This window comes from Gallus gallus, unplaced genomic scaffold (assembly GCF_016699485.2).
Source record: "Gallus gallus isolate bGalGal1 unplaced genomic scaffold, bGalGal1.mat.broiler.GRCg7b scaffold_44, whole genome shotgun sequence".
Classification (NCBI taxonomy): domain Eukaryota; kingdom Metazoa; phylum Chordata; class Aves; order Galliformes; family Phasianidae; genus Gallus; species Gallus gallus.
The window spans coordinates 113,764-133,719 of record NW_024095996.1 but is presented as its reverse complement, the minus strand read 5'-3'; the positions used below and the strand labels follow the sequence as shown (position 1 = coordinate 133,719).

Sequence of the window (19,956 nt, the reverse complement as noted above, 5' to 3'; positions counted from 1 at the left end):
CGGGCTCAAATCCCCATTTTTGCACCCAAACCCCCAATTTTGGGGCTCAAATCCCCATTTTTGCCCCCAAAATCCCAATTTTGGGGCCAAACCCCCAATTTCAAGAGCTCAAATCCCCATTTTTGCACCCAAATCCCCAATTTTAACAGCTCAAATGACCATTTTTGCCCCCAAACCCCCAATTTTGGGGCTAAAATATCCATTTTTGCACCCATAACCCCAATTTTGGGGCTCAAATGCTCCAATTTTGGGCCCAAACTCCCAATTTTGGGGCTCAAATCCCCATTTTTGGGGCCCAAACCCCCTATTTTAAGAGCTCAAATCCCCATTTTTGCACACAAACCCCCAATTTTAAGAGCTCAAATCCCCATTTTTGCCCCCAATACCCCAATTTTGGGGCCAAACCCCCAATTTTGGGGCTCAAATCCCCATTTGTGCACACAAACCCCCAATTTTGGGGCTCAAATCCCCATTTGTGCACCCAAACCCCCAATTTTAAGAGCTCAAATCCCCATTTGTGCACCCAAACCCCCAATTTTGGGGCTCAAATCCCCATTTCTGCACCCAAACCCCCAATTTTAAGAGCTCAAATCCACATTTTTGCAACCAAACCCCCAATTTTAAGAGCTCAAATCCCCATTTTTGCCCCCAAACCCCCAATTTTGGGGCTCAAATCCCCATTTTTGCACACAAACCCCCAATTTCAAGAGCTCAAATCCCCATTTTTGGGGCCCAAACTCCCAATTTTGGGGCTCAAATCCCCATTTTTGGGGCCCAAACCCCCAATTTTTGTTGCTCAAATCCCCAATTTTTGCCCCCAAACCCCCAATTTTAGGGCTCAAATCCCCATTTTTGCCCCCAAACCCCCAATTTTGGGGCTCAAATCCCCATTTTTGCACACAAACCCCCAATTTTGGGACTCAAATCCCCATTTTTGGGGCCCAAAACCCCAATTTTGGGGCTCAAATCCCCATTTTTGCACACAAACCCCCAATTTTGGGGTTCAAATCCCCATTTTTGGGGCCCAAAACCCCAATTTTGGGGCTCAAATCCCCATTTTTGCACACAAACCCCCAATTTTGGGACTCAAATCCCCATTTTTGGGGCCCAAAACCCCATTTTTGGGGCTCAAATCCCCATTTTTGGGGCCCAAACCCCCAATTTTAAAAGCTCAAACCCCCATTTTTGCACCCAAATCCCCAATTTTAAGAGCTCAAATGACCATTTTTGCAGACCAACCCCCAATTTTAAGAGCTCAAATCCACATTTTTGCACCCAAACCCCCAATTTTGGGGCTCAAATCCCTATTTTTGCACCCAAACCCCAATTTTAAGAGCTCAAATGACCATTTTTGCCCCCAAACCCCCAATTTTGGGGCTCAAATCCCCATTTTTGCGCCCAAACCCCCAATTTTAAGAGCTCAAATCCCCATTTTTGCACCCAAACCCCCAATTTTGGGGCTCAAATCCCAATTTTTGCACCAAACCCCCAATTTTAAGAGCTCAAATCCCCATTTTTGCACCCAAACCCCAATTTTGGGGCCAAACCTCCAATTTTGGGGCTCAAATCCCCATTTTTGCACCCAAACCCCCAATTTTAAGAGCTCAAATCCACATTTTTGCCCCCAAGCCCCCAATTTTGGGGCTCAAATCCCCATTTTTGCACCCAAACCCCCAATTTTAAGAGCTCAAATCCCCATTTTTTGCACCCAAACCCCAATTTTAGGGCTCAAATCCCCATTTTTGCACACAAACCCCCAATTTTAGGGCTCAAAACCCCATTTTTGCCCCCAAACCCCCAATTTTGGGGCTCAAATCCCCATTTTTGCACACAAACCCCCAATTTCAAGAGCTCAAATCCCCATTTTTGGGGCCCAAACTCCCAATTTTGGGGCTCAAATCCCCATTTTTGGGGCCCAAACCCCCAATTTTTGTTGCTCAAATCCCCAATTTTTGCCCCCAAACCCCCAATTTTAGGGCTCAAATCCCCATTTTTGCCCCCAAACCCCCAATTTTGGGGCCCAAATCCCCATTTTTGCCCCCAAAACCCCAATTTTGGGGCTCAAATCCCCATTTTTGCAACCAAACCTCCAATTTTAGGGCTCAAATCCCCATTTTTGCACACAAACCCCCAATTTTGGGACTCAAATCCCCAATTTTAGGGCTCAAATCCCCATTTTTGCACCCAAACCCCCAATTTTAGGGCTCAAATCCCCATTTTTTGCACCCAAAACCCCAATTTTAAGAGCTCAAATGACCATTTTGGGGGCCCAAACCCCCAATTTTGGGGCTGAAATCCCCATTTTTGCACCCAAACCTCCAATTTTAGGGATCAAATCCCCATTTTTGCACCCAAAACCCCAATTTTAAGAGCTCAAATGCTCCATTTTTGCACCCAAAACCCCAATTTTAGGGCTCAAATGACCATTTTTGCAACCAAACCCCAATTTTAAGAGCTCAAATGACCATTTTTGCCCCCAAACCCCCAATTTTGGGACTCAAATCCCCATTTTTGCACCCAAACTCCCAATTTTAAAAGCTCAAAACCCCATTTTTGCACCCAAACCCCCAATTTTGGGGCTCAAATGCTCCAATTTTTGGCCCAAACCCCCAATTTTGAGGCTCAAATCCCCATTTTTTGCACCCAAACCCCCAATTTTGGGGCTCAAATCCCCATCTTTGCACCCAAACCCCCAATTTTAAGAGCTCAAATCCCCATTTTTGTGCCCAAACCCCCAATTTTGGGGCTCAAATCCCCATTTTTGCACCCAAACCCCCAATTTTAAGAGCTCAAATGACCATTTTTGCACCCAAACCCCCAATTTTTGGGCTCAAATGCTCCAATTTTTGGCCCAAACCCTCAATTTTGAGGCTCAAATCCACATTTTTTGCACCCAAACCCCCAATTTTGGGGCTCAAATCCCCATTTTTGCACCCAAACCCCCAATTTTGGGGCTCAAATCCCCATTTTTGCACCCAATCCCCAATTTTAAGAGCTCAAATCCCCATTTTTGCACCCAAACCCCCAATTTTGGGGCTCAAATCCCCAATTTTTGCACCCAAACCCCCAATTTTGGGGCTCAAATCCCCATTTTTGCACCCAAATCCCCAATTTTGGGGCTCAAATCCCCATTTTTGCCCCCAGACCCCCATTTTTGGGTCTCAAATGCCCGATTTTTAGGCTCCATACCCCCTATTTTTAGGCCCATACCCCCAATTTTGGGTCTCAAACACTCCATTTTTTTGGACAAAACCCCCGTTTTTGGACCCAACCCATCAGTTTGGGGCCTGAAATCCCAAATTGTACGGGCCCAAATCCCCATTTTTGCCCCCAAGCCCCAATTTTGGGACCAAACCCTCGATTTTAAGAGCTCAAATCCCCATTTTTGCCCTTAAACCCCCAATTTTGGGCCCAAATCCCAATTTTTGATGCTCAAATCCCCATTTTTGCACCCAAACCTCCAATTTTAAGGGCTCAAATCCCCATCTTGGGGTTGAAAATATAAATATTGCGTCTCAGACTCCCAATTTTCAGTGGCCCAAATCCCCATTTTCGGGCCCAAATCCCCATTTTCGGGCCCGAATCCCAAACGTGACCACTCAGAACTCAGTTATTAAGGACCCAAATTCTCATTTCTAAGAACAGAAACCCCAAATTTTGGGGTCCAAAACCTCAATTTTCAGCCCCGACCCCAAACCTGAGGGCCCCATCCCCCCACTGCTGAGCCCCATTTTGGGGCTGACCCCCATTTTTCAGGCTCCAAATTTACCCTTCTGTCCCCATTTTGAGGTCAGAATCCCTCATTTTAACGATCCGGAGCATTTTAGGGTAAAACCCCCCCAATTCAGAGCCCCAACCCCCCACTTTCTGACCCCCCCACCCCATTTTTCGAGGCCCACCGCCCCATTTTTGGGTTGAAATCCTCCGTTTTTGGCGCAGACCCCAACATTGAATCCTAAAACCCACCGTTTTTAACACACGCGAGGCCCCAATTTTGGGGTCAGTCCTTTCCTATTTCAGCCCAAACCCCAAATCTGACATTCCGAAGCCCCATTTTGGGGCCGAAAGCCCCCATTTTCAGCCCCAACCCCAAAGTTTAGGCCTCGAATCCTCATTTCTCAGCCCCCCAAACCCCAAATTTGACACACTGAGCCCCATTTTTTCAGCCCAAACCCCCCCTTTTCTGTCCCCCGAATCCCACTTGAATGGGCCCAAAGGTCCATTTTTGAGCCGCACCCCCAATTCTCCACCCGACCCCCACATTTTCAGGCTTCGAAATCCCATTTTTAAGGCTCCAAAGCCCCATTTTGGACACAAAATCCTTTTTTTTTCCTCAGCCCCAACTCAGTTTTAAGGGGGCGAACCCCAAATATTTGGATCTGAGGGATCATTTCAGGCTCAAACCCCCACATTTTACACCTCAAAAACCCACTTCGATGAGTCCGAACCCCATTTTTGGGACCGAACCCCAAATTTTAGGCCTCAAATCCTCATTTTTAAGGGTCCAAACCCCATTTCTGGCACCAAATCCCAAAATATGATGAGGGAAAGCTCCAATTTTAAGGGCCCAAACCCCATTTTGTGACCAAATCCCCCAATTTTAGCTCCCAAAACCCCATTTTTAGGAACCCAACGGCCCATTTTTGGGACAAAATCCCCAAATTTTCCATCTCAACCCCCATTTTTCACCTCCCAAACCCCATTTTTGGAACCAATACCCCAAATTTTACGCCTCAAACTCCAATTCTTAATGCTCCAAACCCCATTTTGGGGTCAAACCCCCACATTTTGTGCCTCACACCCCCATTTTTCACCTCCCAAACCCCCATTTTTGGAACCAATACCCCAAATTTTACGCCTCAAACTCCAATTCTTAATGCTCCAAACCCCATTTTGGGGTCAAACCCCCACATTTTGTGCCTCAAACCCCCATTTTTTCACCTCCCAAACCCCCATTTTTGGAACCCATTTCCCCATTTGATGTCCCAAACTCCAATTTTTAAGGCTCCAAACCCCATTTTGGGGTCAAACCCCCACATTTTGTGCCTCAAACCCCCATTTTTGGAACCAATACCCCAAATTCTACGCCTCAAACTTTAATTCTTAATGCTCCAAACCCCATTTTGGGGTCAAACCCCCACATTTTGTGCCTCAAACCCCCATTTTTGGAACCAATACCCCAAATTCTATGCCTCAAACTCCAATTCTTAATGCTCCAAACCCCATTTTGGGGTCAAACCCCCACATTTTCTGCCTCAAACCCCCATTTTTCACCTCCCAAACCCCCATTTTTGGAACCAATACCCCAAATTTTACGCCTCAAACACCAATTTTTGATGCTCCAAACCCCATTTTGGGGTCAAACCCCCACATTTTGTGCCTCAAACCCCCATTTTTGTAACCCAAACCCCCATTTTTGGAACCAATTACCCCATTTGATGTCCCAAACTCCACTTTTTAAGGCTCCAAACCCCATTTTGGGGTCAAACCCCCAAATTCTGTGCCTCACACCCCCATTTTTCACCTCCCAAACCCCCATTTTTGGAACCAATACCCCAAATTCTATGCCTCAAACACCAATTTTTGATGGCTCAAACCCCATTTTGGGGTCAAACCCCCACATTTTGTGCCTCACACCCCCATTTTTTCACCTCCCAAACCCGATTTTTGGAACCAATACCCCAAATTTTACGCCTCAAACACCAATTTTTGATGCTCCAAACCCCATTTTGGGGTCAAACCCCCACATTTTGTGCCTCAAACCCCCATTTTTCACCTCCCAAACCCCCATTTTTGTAACCCAAACCCCCATTTTTGGAACCAATTACCCATTTGATGTCCCAAACTCCACTTTTTAAGGCTCCAAACCCCATTTTGGGGTCAAACCCCCACATATTGTTTCTCAACCCCCCATTTTTCACCTCCCAAACCCCATTTTTGGAACCCATTTCCCCATTTGATGTCCCAAACTCCAATTTTTAAAGCTCCAAACCCCATTTTGGGGTCAAACCCCCAAATTTTGTGCCTCACACCCCCATTTTTCACCTCCCAAACCCCCATTTTTGGAACCAATACCCCAAATTTTACGCCTCAAACTCCAATTCTTAATGCTCCAAACCCCATTTTGGGGTCAAACCCCCACATTTTGTGCCTCAAACCCCCATTTTTTCACCTCCCAAACCCCCATTTTTGGAACCCATTTCCCCATTTGATGTCCCAAACTCCAATTTTTAAGGCTCCAAACCCCATTTTGGGGTCAAACCCCCACATTTTGTGCCTCAAACCCCCATTTTTGGAACCAATACCCCAAATTCTACGCCTCAAACTTTAATTCTTAATGCTCCAAACCCCATTTTGGGGTCAAACCCCCACATTTTGTGCCTCAAACCCCCATTTTTGGAACCAATACCCCAAATTCTATGCCTCAAACTCCAATTCTTAATGCTCCAAACCCCATTTTGGGGTCAAACCCCCACATTTTCTGCCTCAAACCCCCATTTTTCACCTCCCAAACCCCCATTTTTGGAACCAATACCCCAAATTTTACGCCTCAAACACCAATTTTTGATGCTCCAAACCCCATTTTGGGGTCAAACCCCCACATTTTGTGCCTCAAACCCCCATTTTTGTAACCCAAACCCCCATTTTTGGAACCAATTACCCCATTTGATGTCCCAAACTCCACTTTTTAAGGCTCCAAACCCCATTTTGGGGTCAAACCCCCAAATTCTGTGCCTCACACCCCCATTTTTCACCTCCCAAACCCCCATTTTTGGAACCAACACCCCAAATTCTATGCCTCAAACACCAATTTTTGATGGCTCAAACCCCATTTTGGGGTCAAACCCCCACATTTTGTGCCTCACACCCCCATTTTTCACCTCCCAAACCCGATTTTTGGAACCAATACCCCAAATTTTACGCCTCAAACACCAATTTTTGATGCTCCAAACCCCATTTTGGGGTCAAACCCCCACATTTTGTGCCTCAAACCCCCATTTTTCACCTCCCAAACCCCCATTTTTGTAACCCAAACCCCCATTTTTGGAACCAATTACCCATTTGATGTCCCAAACTCCACTTTTTAAGGCTCCAAACCCCATTTTGGGGTCAAACCCCCACATATTGTTTCTCAACCCCCCATTTTTCACCTCCCAAACCCCATTTTTGGAACCCATTTCCCCATTTGATGTCCCAAACTCCAATTTTTAAAGCTCCAAACCCCATTTTGGGGTCAAACCCCCAAATTTTGTGCCTCACACCCCCATTTTTCACCTCCCAAACCCCCATTTTTGGAACCAATACCCCAAATTTTACGCCTCAAACTCCAATTCTTAATGCTCCAAACCCCATTTTGGGGTCAAACCCCCACATTTTGTGCCTCAAACCCCCATTTTTGGAACCAATACCCCAAATTCTACGCCTCAAACTTTAATTCTTAATGCTCCAAACCCCATTTTGGGGTCAAACCCCCACATTTTGTGCCTCAAACCCCCATTTTTGGAACCAATACCCCAAATTCTATGCCTCAAACTCCAATTCTTAATGCTCCAAACCCCATTTTGGGGTCAAACCCCCACATTTTCTGCCTCAAACCCCCATTTTTCACCTCCCAAACCCCCATTTTTGGAACCAATACCCCAAATTTTACGCCTCAAACACCAATTTTTGATGCTCCAAACCCCATTTTGGGGTCAAACCCCCACATTTTGTGCCTCAAACCCCCATTTTTGTAACCCAAACCCCCATTTTTGGAACCCATTTCCCCATTTGATGTCCCAAACTCCACTTTTTAAGGCTCCAAACCCCATTTTGGGGTCAAACCCCCAAATTCTGTGCCTCACACCCCCATTTTTCACCTCCCAAACCCCCATTTTTGGAACCAATACCCCAAATTCTATGCCTCAAACACCAATTTTTGATGGCTCAAACCCCATTTTGGGGTCAAACCCCCACATTTTGTGCATCAAACCCCCACTTTTCACCTCTCAAACCCCCATTTTTGGAACCAATACCCCAAATTTTACGCCTCAAACTCCAATTCTTAATGCTCCAAACCCCATTTTGGGGTCAAACCCCCACATTTTGTGCCTCACACCCCCATTTTTCACCTCCCAAACCCCATTTTTGGAACCAATACCCCAAATTTTACGCCTCAAACACCAATTTTTGATGCTCCAAACCCCATTTTGGGGTCAAACCCCCACATTTTGTGCCTCAAACCCCCATTTTTCACCTCCCAAACCCCCATTTTTGGAACCAATACCCCAAATTTTACGCCTCAAACACCAATTTTTGATGCTCCAAACCCCATTTTGGGGTCAAACCCCCACATTTTGTGCCTCAAACCCCCATTTTTCACCTCCCAAACCCCCATTTTTGGAACCAATTTCCCCATTTTCTGCCCAAAAACTCCACTTTTTAAGGCTCCAAACCCCATTTTGGGGTCAAACCCCCACATTTTGTGCCTCAAAACCCCATTTTTCACCTCCCAAACCCCCATTTTTGGAACCAATACCCCAAATTTTACGCCTCAAACACCAATTTTTGATGCTCCAAACCCCATTTTGGGGTTAAAACTCCATTTTTTCTGCCCCAGACTCCGATTTTTAAGGTTCCAAACCCCATTTTGGGGTCAAAACCCCACATTTTACGTCTCACACCCCCATTTTTAAGGCTCCAAACGCCACACTGTGGCCACATCCCCAAATTTCGCACCCCAACCCCCATTTCCGAGGCTGCAGAGTCCCATTTTTGGCCCCAATTCCGCCTCTTCCCGTCAAAAAATCCCAAATTTTCGGGTTTTAACCCCATTTTGGACCCCCTCCCCCCCTCCCCCCCCTCATTCCGCCCCCAATCCCCCCTTTTCGATGCCCGGATTCCCATTCCGGGACCAAAAAAGCCCATTTTTTTTCAGCCCAAACCCCACATTTCGGATTTGGGGGTCCTCAATTTGGGGCCATTTGGGTTTTTGGGGCCATTTCGAGGTTTTTCGGAGCCGTTTCGGGGTTTTTTGGGGGCCATTTCAGGGTTTTTTTGGGGCCATTTCGGGGCCGTCTCAGCGCTGGGAACACCGAAACCCGCTCTTAACGAGTCCCCGTCTCCCTCAGCGCCCGGCGGGGGCGTTAATCAGCCTTAATTAGAGGCGGGGCGGCCGCAGACGTTAATTAGAGGCGCCGCGCGGCTGTTAATTACAGGGGAGCGCCGTGCGGGGGCGGGGAGCGCTGCGAGCGGCGGAAACAGCCGAGCGGGGGCGGGAGGAGCCGAGCGAGGCCGGAAACAGCCGAGCGTGGGCGGGGGGAGGAGGGGAGAGCCGAGCGAGGCCGGAAAGAGCCGAGCGATGCCGGAAAGAGCCGAGGTGGGCGGGGGGAGGAGGGCAGAGCCGAGCGAGGCCGGAAAGGGCCGAGATGGGGCGGAAGGAGCCGAGCGCTTCCGGAAATAGTCGAGCGTGGGCGGGGGGAGGAGGGGAGAGCCGAGCGAAGCCGGAAAGGGCCGAGGAGAACCGGAAAGGGCCGAGAGAGGACGGAAGAAGCCGAGTGGGGGCGGCAGAAGACGAAAGGGACCGGAAAGAGCCGAGCGGGGCCGGAAAGGGCCGAGCGCTTCCGAAAGGAGCCGAGTGGGGGCAGAAGAAACTGGGGAAGACCGGAAAGAGCCGAGCGGGGCCGGAAGGAGCCGAGCTCTTCCGGAAAGGGCCGAAAGGGGGCGGGAGAAGCCGAGGGGGAACGGAAAGAGCCGAGCGGGGGGCCGAAGAAATCGAGCGATTCCGGAAGCAGCCTAGTGGGGCCGGAAGAGACGGAAGCCGGGACCGGAAGAGGCCCGAGCAGAGACCGGAAGAGTCCCGAGCAGAGACCGGAAGCGGAAGTCCCCGCGCAGGCGAGCCAAGATGGCGGCCACGTGCGATCACTGCGCGGCCGCCGGCGCTCCGTACACGTGTCCCCGCTGCAACCGCCGCCTCTGCTCCCTCGGCTGCTACCGCGGGCACGGGGCCTGCGCCGAGGCCTTCTACCGCGAGCAGGTGCTGCGGGAACTGCGCTCCGAACCGCCGCCGGCGCCGTCCGAGAGGGCCCGGCTGGGGGAAGCCGTGGGGCGGCTGCGGGAGATCGGCGAGGGCGGCGCGGGGTCGGGGGCGGAGGGGGCGGAGGGGGGCGGGGAGCGGCGCGGGCTGTGGGGGCGGCTGAGCGCGGAGCAGAGGGCGGAGTTCCGCAGGTTGCTGAGGAGCGGGGAGGCCGCGCGGCTGCTGCCCCCGTGGAGGCCGTGGTGGTGGGGGAGGAGGAGGATGGTGGAGGAGATCGGCGGGGAGGGGGAGCGGGAGGGGGAAGGGAAGGGGAAGAGGAGGGCGAGGGGGAGGGGGAAGGCCGTGGCCAGCAACGGCACGGCAGACAGAAAGGGCACGGCAGATAAAAAGGGGGCAGCCAGTAAGGGGACAGCCAGTAAGGGGACAGCCAGCGAGGGGACAGCCAGCAAGGGGGCAGCCAGCAATGGGGCAGCCAGCAAGGGGGCAGCCAGCAAGGGGACAGCCAGCAAGGGCATGGTGGCCAGCAAGGGGACAGCCAGCAAGGGGACAGCCAGCAATGGCATGGTGGCCAGCAAGGGGACAGCCAGCGAGGGGACAACCAGCAAGGGGACAGCCAGCAATGGCACGGTGGCCCGCAAGGGGACAGCCAGCAAGGGGACAGCCAGCAAAGGCATGGTGGCCAGCATGGGGACAGCCAGCAAGGGGACAGCCAGCAAAGGCATGGTGGCCAGCATGGGGACAGCCAGCGAGGGGACAACCAGCAAGGGGACAGCCAGCAATGGCACGGTGGCCCGCAAGGGGACAGCCAGCAAGGGGACAACCAGCAAGGGGACAGCCAGTAAGGGGACAGCCAGCAAGAGTGAGGCCACTGTGGCCAATAAGAGGACAGCCAGTGTGGCCAGTGTGGCCTATGAAACTGAAGCCAATGTGGCCAACAAGAGCCCGGCCAACGTGGTCAGCAACAGGACAGCCAATGTGGCCAATGAGAGTGAAGCCAATGTGGTCAGCAACAGGACAGCCAGCGTGGCCAATGTGGCCAATAAGAGCTTGGCCAACGTGGTCAACAACAGGACAGCCAATATGGCCAGTGAGAGTGATGCCAACGTGGCCAGCAACAGGACAGCCAGTGTGGCCAATGAGAGCCCGGCCAATGTGGTCAACTACAGGACAGCCAATGTGGCCAATGAGACCAAAGCCAACGTGGCCAACGAGGGCACAGCCAATATGGCCAATGAGAGTGAGGCCAACGTGGTCAACTACAGGACAGCCAATGTGGCCAATGAGAGCCCGGCCAGCGTGGTCAACTACAGGACAGCCAATGTGGCCAACGTGGCCATTGAGACTGAAGCCAACGTGGCCAATGAGAGCGATGCCAACATGGCCAGCAAGAGGACAGCCAGTATGGCCAATGTGGCCAATAAGAGCTTGGCCAACGTGGTCAACAACAGGACAGCCATTGTGGCCAATGAGAGTGAAGCCAACGTGGCCAACGAGGGCACAGCCAATATGGCCAATGAGACTGAAGCCAACGTGGCCAACGAGGGCACAGCCAATATGGCCAATGAGAGTGATGCCAACATGGCCAGCAAGAGGACAGCCAGTATGGCCAATGTGGCCAGCAAGAGCCCGGCCAACGTGGTCAACAACAGGACAGCCTGTGTGGCCAACATGGCCAACGAGGGCACAGCCAATATGGCCACTGAGAGTGATGCCAACGTGGCCAGCAACAGGACAGCCAGTGTGGCCAATGTGGCCAACAAGAGCCCGGCCAACGTGGCCAATGAGACTGAAGCCAACATGGCCAATGAGGGCACAGCCAGTGTGGCCAATAAGAGCCTGGCCAACGTGGTCAACTACAGGACAGCCAGTGTGGCCAATGTGGCCAATGAGAGCCTGGCCAATGTGGTCAACAACAGGACAGCCAATGTGGCCAATGTGAGCCCGGCCAATGTGGTCAACAACAGGACAGCCAATGTGGCCAATGAGACCAAAGCCAACGTGGCCAACGAGGGCACAGCCAATATGGCCAATGAGAGTGAGGCCAACGTGGTCAACTACAGGACAGCCAATGTGGCCAATGAGAGCCCGGCCAGCGTGGTCAACTACAGGACAGCCAGTGTGGCCAACATGGCCAATGAGAGTGATGCCAACATGGCCAGCAAGAGGACAGCCAGTGTGGCCAATGTGGTCAGTGAGAGTGAAGCCAGTGTGCCCAATGAGACTGAAGCCAATGTAGCCAATGTGACCAATGAGAGTGAAGCCAATGTAGCCAATGTGGCCAATAAGAGGACAGCCAGTGTGGCCAATAAGAGCCCGGCCAATGTGGCCAACAACAGGCCGGCCTTTGTGGCCAATGAGACCAAAGCCAACGTGGCCAAGAAGGGCACAGCCAATAAGAGCGCGGCCAACAGGAGCATGGCCAATGACAACACGGCCAGTGTGACCTGTGTGGCCAATGGGAGTGAAGCCAACGTGGCCAAGAAGGGCACAGCCAATAAGAGCGCGGCCAACAGGAGCGTGGCCAATGACAACACGGCCAGTGTGACCAGTGTGGCCAATGGGAGTGAAGCCAATGTGGCCAAGAAGGGCACAGCCAATAAGAGCGCGGCCAACAGGAGCGTGGCCAATGAGGCCTGTGAACTTGGAGCCGGCGTGGCCAATGAGAACGTGGCTAAGAAGAGCGTGTCCCGTGTGGCCAATGAGGGTGCAGTCTGCGTGGCCAACGTGGCCAATGAGAGCGTGGCTGACGAGAGCAAAGCCATTGTGGCCAATGAGAGCACAGCCAACATGGCTGACAAGAGTGGAGCCATCGTGGCCAGCGAGAATGAGGCCATAAGGAAGGAGGAGGAGGAAGGCAAGAAGATGGGGTGCAGGGACAGTGGGGGCAGTGGGGTCACCAATGACATTGGGGGCAGTGGGGTCAACAGTGACATTAGGGGCAGTGGGGGCGATGGGGTCACCAATGGCAATGGGGGCAGTGGGGGCAATGGGGACAGCAGTGACACTGGGGGCAGTGGGGGCAATGGGGTTGCCAATGACATTGGGGGCAGTGGGGGCGATGGGGTCACCAATGGCAATGGGGGCAGTGGGGGCAATGGGGTCGCCAATGACATTGGGGGCAATGGGGTCACCAATGGCAGTGGGGGCAATGGGGGCAGTGGGGGCAATGGGGTCACCAATGACATTGGGGTCACCAACGACAATGAGGACAGCGCTGATAATGGGGTCACCGATGAGGACAGTGCTGACATTGGGGTCACCAATGAGGACAGCGCTGACATTGGGGTCACCAACAATGAGGACAGCGCTGACATTGGGGTCACCAACAATGAGGACAGCGCTGACATTGGGGTCACCGATGACGATGAGGACAGCAATGACATTGAGGACAGCGCTGACATTGGGGTCACCAACAATGAGGACAGAGCTGACATTGGGGTCACCAATGAGGACAGCGCTGACATTGGGGTCACTGATGATGACGAGGACAGCGATGACATTGAGGACAATGATGACATTGGGGTCACCAACAATGAGGACAGCGCTGACATTGGGGTCACCAATGAGGACAGCGCTGACATTGGGGTCACCAACAATGAGGACAGCGCTGACATTGGGGTCACCGATGATGATGAGGACAGCGATGACATTGAGGACAGCGCTGACATTGGGGTCACCAACAATGAGGACAGAGCTGACATTGGGGTCACCAATGAGGACAGCGCTGACATCAGGGTCACCAATGACAATGAAGACAGCGATGACATTGGGGTCACCAACAACGAAGACAGCGCTGACATTGGGGTCACCATTGAGGACAGTGCTGACATTGGGGTCACCAATGAGGACAGCGCTGACATTGGGGTCACCAATGGCGATGAGAACAGCACTGACATTGGGGACAGCGCTGACATTGGGGTCACCAACAATGAGGACAGCGCTGACATTGGGGTCACCAATGAGGACAGCGCTGACATTGGGGTCACTGATGATGACGAGGACAGCGATGACATTGAGGACAATGATGACATTGGGGTCACCGATGAGGACAGCGGTGACATTGGGGTCACCGATGAGGACAGTGCTGACATTGGGGTCACCAACAATGAGGACAGAGCTGACGTTGGGGTCACCAATGAGGACAGCGCTGACATTGGGGTCACTGATGATGACGAGGACAGCGCTGACATTGAGGACAACGATGACATTGGGGTCACCGATGAGGACAGCGCTGACACTGGGGACACCGATGCCGATGAGGACAGCGCTGACATTGGGGTCACCAACAATGAGGACAGTGCTGACATTGGGGTCACCAATGAGGACAGCGCTGACATTGGGGTCACCAATGACGATGAGGACAGCGCTGACATTGGGGTCACTGATGATGATGAGGATAGCGATGACATTGAGGACAATGATGACATTGGGGTCACCGATGAGGACAGCGGTGACATCGGGGTCACCAATGACAATGAAGACAGCGCTGACATTGGGGTCACCGATGAGGACAGCGCTGACATTGGGGTCACCAACAATGAGGACAGCGCTGACATTGGGGTCACCAATGACAATGAGGACAGCGATGACATTGAGGACAACGATGACATTGGGGTCACCAATGAGGACAGCGCTGACATTGGGGTCACCGATGAGGACAGCGCTGACATTGGGGTCACCGATGAGGACAGTGGTGACATTGAGGACACCGATGAGGACAGCGGTGACATTGGGGACACCGATGCCGCCAAGGACAGCGCTGACGATGCCGCCGAAGGCGTCCCGGGCCCGATGCCGCCCCCCCCCACGTGGGTGCCCCCCCTCAGCTCCTTCCGGGCTCCGCCTCCGTCCCCTCTGCTGCGCTTCCAACTGCCCAACGTCCTCTACGGTTACGCCTTCGCCCTCAGCCTCCACGCGGGGGACGATTCGCTCCTCCCGGATGTCCCCGAGGCCGCCGTGGCCGTCTCGGCCGCCCTCCGTTGCCGTCGGCCCTTCTCCTCCACGGCGGAGGCCGTGTTGGACGCGCGGCGCTCCGCCGAAGCCGCCGGTTATCCGCGGTGCCCTTTGGGCGACGCCGGCGCCGTTCGGGCCGTGGCTGAGCTCCTGCAGGGCCGCAACCGACGCCGACCCGGGGAGGACGCGGAGACGGCGCTGCATCACTTGGAGGCGATGCTGGAGAGGGCGGGGAGGGCGGCGAGGGGGGGGGAGAGGGAGCGGTGGGGCCGAGCGAGGAGGAAATGCCGCTTCCTGTTGGCGTGGAGTCGGGACGGCGGCGCTGCTGCGCTGGGGGGGATGGCGGCCGAAGCGGCGGAGCTGAGCGCCGCCATGGCGGGGGGGGAGAGAGGGGTGTGGGGCGGACGGAGGGGCTGTGGAGGTGGGGGGCGGGGAGAGAGGAACGCGGGGACAGTGCGAGCGGAGGGGTGGGAAACATAAAGAGCGGAACCCGTGGAGAGCGGAACCGTAGAGGTGGGAACCCATAGAGATGGGAACCATAAAGAGCGGAACCGTAGAGGTGGGAAACTGTGGAGAGTGGAACCGTAGAGGTGGGAACCATAAAGAGCAGAACCCATGGAGAGTGGAACCATAGAGATGGGAACCATAGAGAACGGAACCATAGGGATGGGAACCCGTGGAGAGTGGAACCGTAGAGATGGGAACCATAGAGAGTGGAACCATGGAGATGGGAACCCATGGAGAGTGGAACCGTAGAGGTGGGAACCATAAAGAGCAGAACCCATGGAGAGTGGAACCATAGAGATGGGAACTATAGAGGTGGGAACCATAGGGATGGGAACCATAGGGATGGGAACCCAAAGAGATGGGAACCATAGGGATGGGAACCCATGGAGAGTGGAACCATAGAGATGGGAACCATAGAGCGGAACCATAGAGAGCGGAACCATAGGGATGGGAACCCGTGGAGAGTGGAACCGTAGAGGTGGGAACCCATAGAGATGGGAACCATAGAGATGGGAACCCGTGGAGAGTGGAACCATAGAGATGGGAACCCATACAGATAGGAACCATAGAGATGGGAACCACAGAGATGGGAACCCATGGAGAGTGGAACCGTAGGGATGGGAACCATAGAGATGGGAACCATAGAGATGGGAACCATAGAGATGGGAACCCGTGGAGAGTGGAACCATAGAGGTGGGAACCATAGGGATGGGAACCCATGGAGAGCGGAACCATAGAGATGGGAACCCATACAGATAGGAACCATAGAGATGGGAACCATATAGACGGGAACCACAGAGATGGGAACCCATGGAGAGTGGAACCGTAGGGATGGGAACCATAGAGATGGGAACCCATGGAGAGTGGAACCATAAAGGTGGGAACCATAGGGATGGGAACCCATGGAGAGTGGAACCATAGAGATGGGAACCCATGGAGAGTGGAAGCGGAGGGGTGGGAACCATAGAGATGGGAACCCATGGAGAGTGGAACCATAGGGATGGGAACCATAGGGAGTGGAACCATGGAGAGTGGAACCATAGAGATGGGAACCACAGAGATGGGAACCATAGAGATGGGAACCATAGAGACGGGAACCACAGAGATGGGAACCCATGGAGAGTGGAACCATAGAGGTGGGAACCGTAGGGATGGGAACCATAGAGATGGGAACCCATGGAGATTGGAACCATAGAGGTGGGAACCATAGAGATGGGAACCCATACAGATAGGAACCATAGAGATGGGAACCATATAGACGGGAACCACAGAGATGGGAACCCATGGAGAGTGGAACCATAGAGATGGGAACCGTAGGGATGGGAACCCATGGAGAGTGGAACCATAGAGATGGGAATCATAAAGAGCAGAACCCGTGGAGAGCAGAACCATAGAGATGGGAACCCATAGAGATGGGAACTATAGAGGTGGGAACCATAGAGATGGGAACCATAGGAATGGGAAACATAGGGATGGGAACCCATGGAGAGTGGAACCATAGAGATGGGAACCATAGAGAGCAGAACCATAGGGATGGGAACCCGTGGAGAGTGGAACCGTAGAGGTGGGAACCATAGGGATGGGAACCCATGGAGAGTGGAACCATAGAGGTGGGAACCCATAGAGATGGGAACCATAAAGAGCAGAACCCGTGGAGAGTGGAACCATAGAGATGGGAACCATGGAGATGGGAACCATAGAGATGGGAACCCGTGGAGAGCGGAACCATAGGGATGGGAACCATAGAGATGGGAACCCATGGAGAGCAGAACCATGGAGATGGGAACCCATGCAGATGGGAACCCGTGGAGAGTGGAACCATAGAGATGGGAACCCATACAGATAGGAACCATAGAGATGGGAACCATATAGACGGGAACCACAGAGATGGGAACCCATGGAGAGTGGAACCGTAGGGATGGGAACCATAGAGATGGGAACCCATGGAGAGTGGAACCATAAAGGTGGGAACCATAGGGATGGGAACCCATGGAGAGTGGAACCATAGAGATGGGAACCATAGAGATGGGAACCCATGGAGAGTGGAACCATAGAGACAGGAACCATAGGGAGCTGAACTATAGAGATGGGAACCATAGAGATGGGAACCATAGAGACGGGAACCCATGGAGAGCAGAACCATGGAGATGGGAACCCATGCAGATGGGAACCATAGAGAGTGGAACCATAGAGACGGGAAGCACAGAGTGGGAGCCCAGGAGGCCGGAGCCATGGAGAATGGAACCATAGAGACTGCAGCCATGGAGACCGGACCTACAGCTTCCACACCCATACAGACCCGACCCACAGCTCCCAGCCCCATAGAGACCCAACTCAGACCCATACAGACCCGACCCACAGCTCCCACACCCACAGAGGCCCGACCCACAGCTCCCACACCCATAGAGGCCCAACCCACAGCTCCCAGACCCATAGATACCCAGCTCAGACCCACAGAGGCCTGACCCACAGCTCCCAGCCCCATACAGACCCGACCCACAGCTCCCAGCCCCATACAGACCCAACTCAGACCCATACAGACCCAACCCACAGCTCCCAGACCCATAGAGGCCCGACTCAGACCCATACAGACCCAACCCACAGCTCCCACACCCATAGAGACCCAACTCAGACCCATAGAGGCCCGACCCACAGCTCCCAGCCCCATAGAGACCCAACTCAGACCCATACAGACCCAACCCACAGCTCCCAGACCCATAGAGGCCCGACTCAGACCCATACAGACCCAACCCACAGCTCCCACACCCATAGAGACCCAACTCAGACCCATAGAGGCCCGACCCACAGCTCCCAGCCCCATAGAGACCCAACTCAGACCCATACAGACCCAACCCACAGCTCCCAGACCCATAGAGGCCCGACCCACAGCTCCCAGACCTATACAGACCCACAGAGCCTGGACCCACAGCTCCCAGACCCATAGATAACCAACTCAGACCCACAGAGACCTGACCCACAGCTCCCAGACCCATAGAGACCCGACTCAGCCCCATACAGACCCGACTCAGACCCATAGAGGCCCGACCCACAGCTCCCACACCCATACAGACCCGACTCAGACCCATAGAGACCCGACCCACAGCTCCCAGCCTCACAGATCCCGGACCCACAGCGCCCACACCCATACAGACCCGACCCACAGCTCCCAGCCCCATACAGACCCGACTCAGACCCATACAGACCTGACCCACAGCTCCCAGACCCATAGAGGCACGACCCACAGCTCCCAGCCCCATACAGACCCAACTTAGCCCCACAGAGACCCGACCCACAGCTCCCAGCCCCATAGAGACCCAACTCAGACCCACAGAGACCCGACCCACAGCTCCCAGACCTATAGAGGCCCGACTCAGCCCCATACAGACCCGACCCACAGCTCCCACACCCATAGATACCCAACTCACACCCATAGAGGCCCGACCCACAGCTCCCAGACCCATAGAGGTCTGCCCCACAGCTCCCAGCCCCATAGAGACCCAACTCAGCCCCATAGAGACCCGACCCACTGCTCCCAGCCCCATAGAGACCCAACTCAGCCCCATAGAAATCCAACCCACAGCTCCCAGACCCACGGATCCCAGACCCACAGCTCCCAGCCCCATACAGACCCGACCCACAGCTCCCAGACCCATAGATACCCAACTCAGACCCATAGAGGCCCGACCCACAAATCCCAGACCCATAGATACCCAACTCAGCCCCATAGAGACTCGACCCACAGCTCCCACACCCATAGAGACCCGACTCAGCCCCATAGAGGCCCGACCCACAGCTCCCAGACCCATAGAGACCCGACCCACAGCTCCCAGACCCATTGATACCCAACTCAGCCCCATAGAGGCCCAACCCACAGCTCCCAGACCCATACAGACCCGACCCACAGCTCCCAGCCCCATACAGACCCCACTCAGCCCCATAGAGACCCGACCCACAGCTCCCAGACCCATAGAGACCCGACTCAGACCCATAGAGGCCCAACTCAGACCCACAGAGGCCCGACCCACAGCTCCCAGACCCACGAATCCCGGACCCACAGCTCCCAGACCCATAGAGACCCAACTCAGACCCATAGAGACCCGACCCACAGCTCCCAGACACACAGATCCCGGACCCACAGCTCCCAGACCCATACAGACCTGACCCACAGCTCCCAGCCCCATAGAGACCCGACCCATGGCTCCCAGCCCCACAGATCCCGGACCCACAGCATCTTAATTAAAGACTGGACGGTGTATGGACCCAATGTGGGCTCCAGGAGGGCTCATTAATTAATTAATGGGTGGGGAATGGACCCAATGTGGGCTCCGGGAGGGCTCATTAATTAATTAATGGGTAACGAATGGACCCAATGTGGGCTCCGGGAGGGATGGAGGGCTCATTAATTACTTAATTAATTAATGGGTGGGGAATGGACCCAATGTGGGCTCCAGGAGGGCTCATTAATTAATTAATGGGTGATG

The 19,956-nt window shown here is 53.6% G+C and overlaps 1 protein-coding gene across 1 annotated transcript; it reads left to right on the top strand.

Annotated features, from left to right (window-relative positions):
- The first annotated feature begins 9,424 nt into the window (after positions 1 to 9,424).
- Positions 9,425 to 19,739, top strand: LOC107050463 (serine-aspartate repeat-containing protein F-like). Its single transcript, XM_040657076.2, has 5 exons — positions 9,425 to 12,992; positions 13,044 to 13,477; positions 13,532 to 14,062; positions 14,156 to 14,392; positions 14,525 to 19,739. Exons 1-5 carry the CDS (start codon positions 9,884 to 9,886, stop codon positions 15,446 to 15,448), a joined length of 5,235 nt encoding a protein of 1,744 aa, XP_040513010.1. The 5' UTR covers positions 9,425 to 9,883; the 3' UTR covers positions 15,449 to 19,739.
- The last annotated feature ends 217 nt before the right edge of the window (positions 19,740 to 19,956 follow it).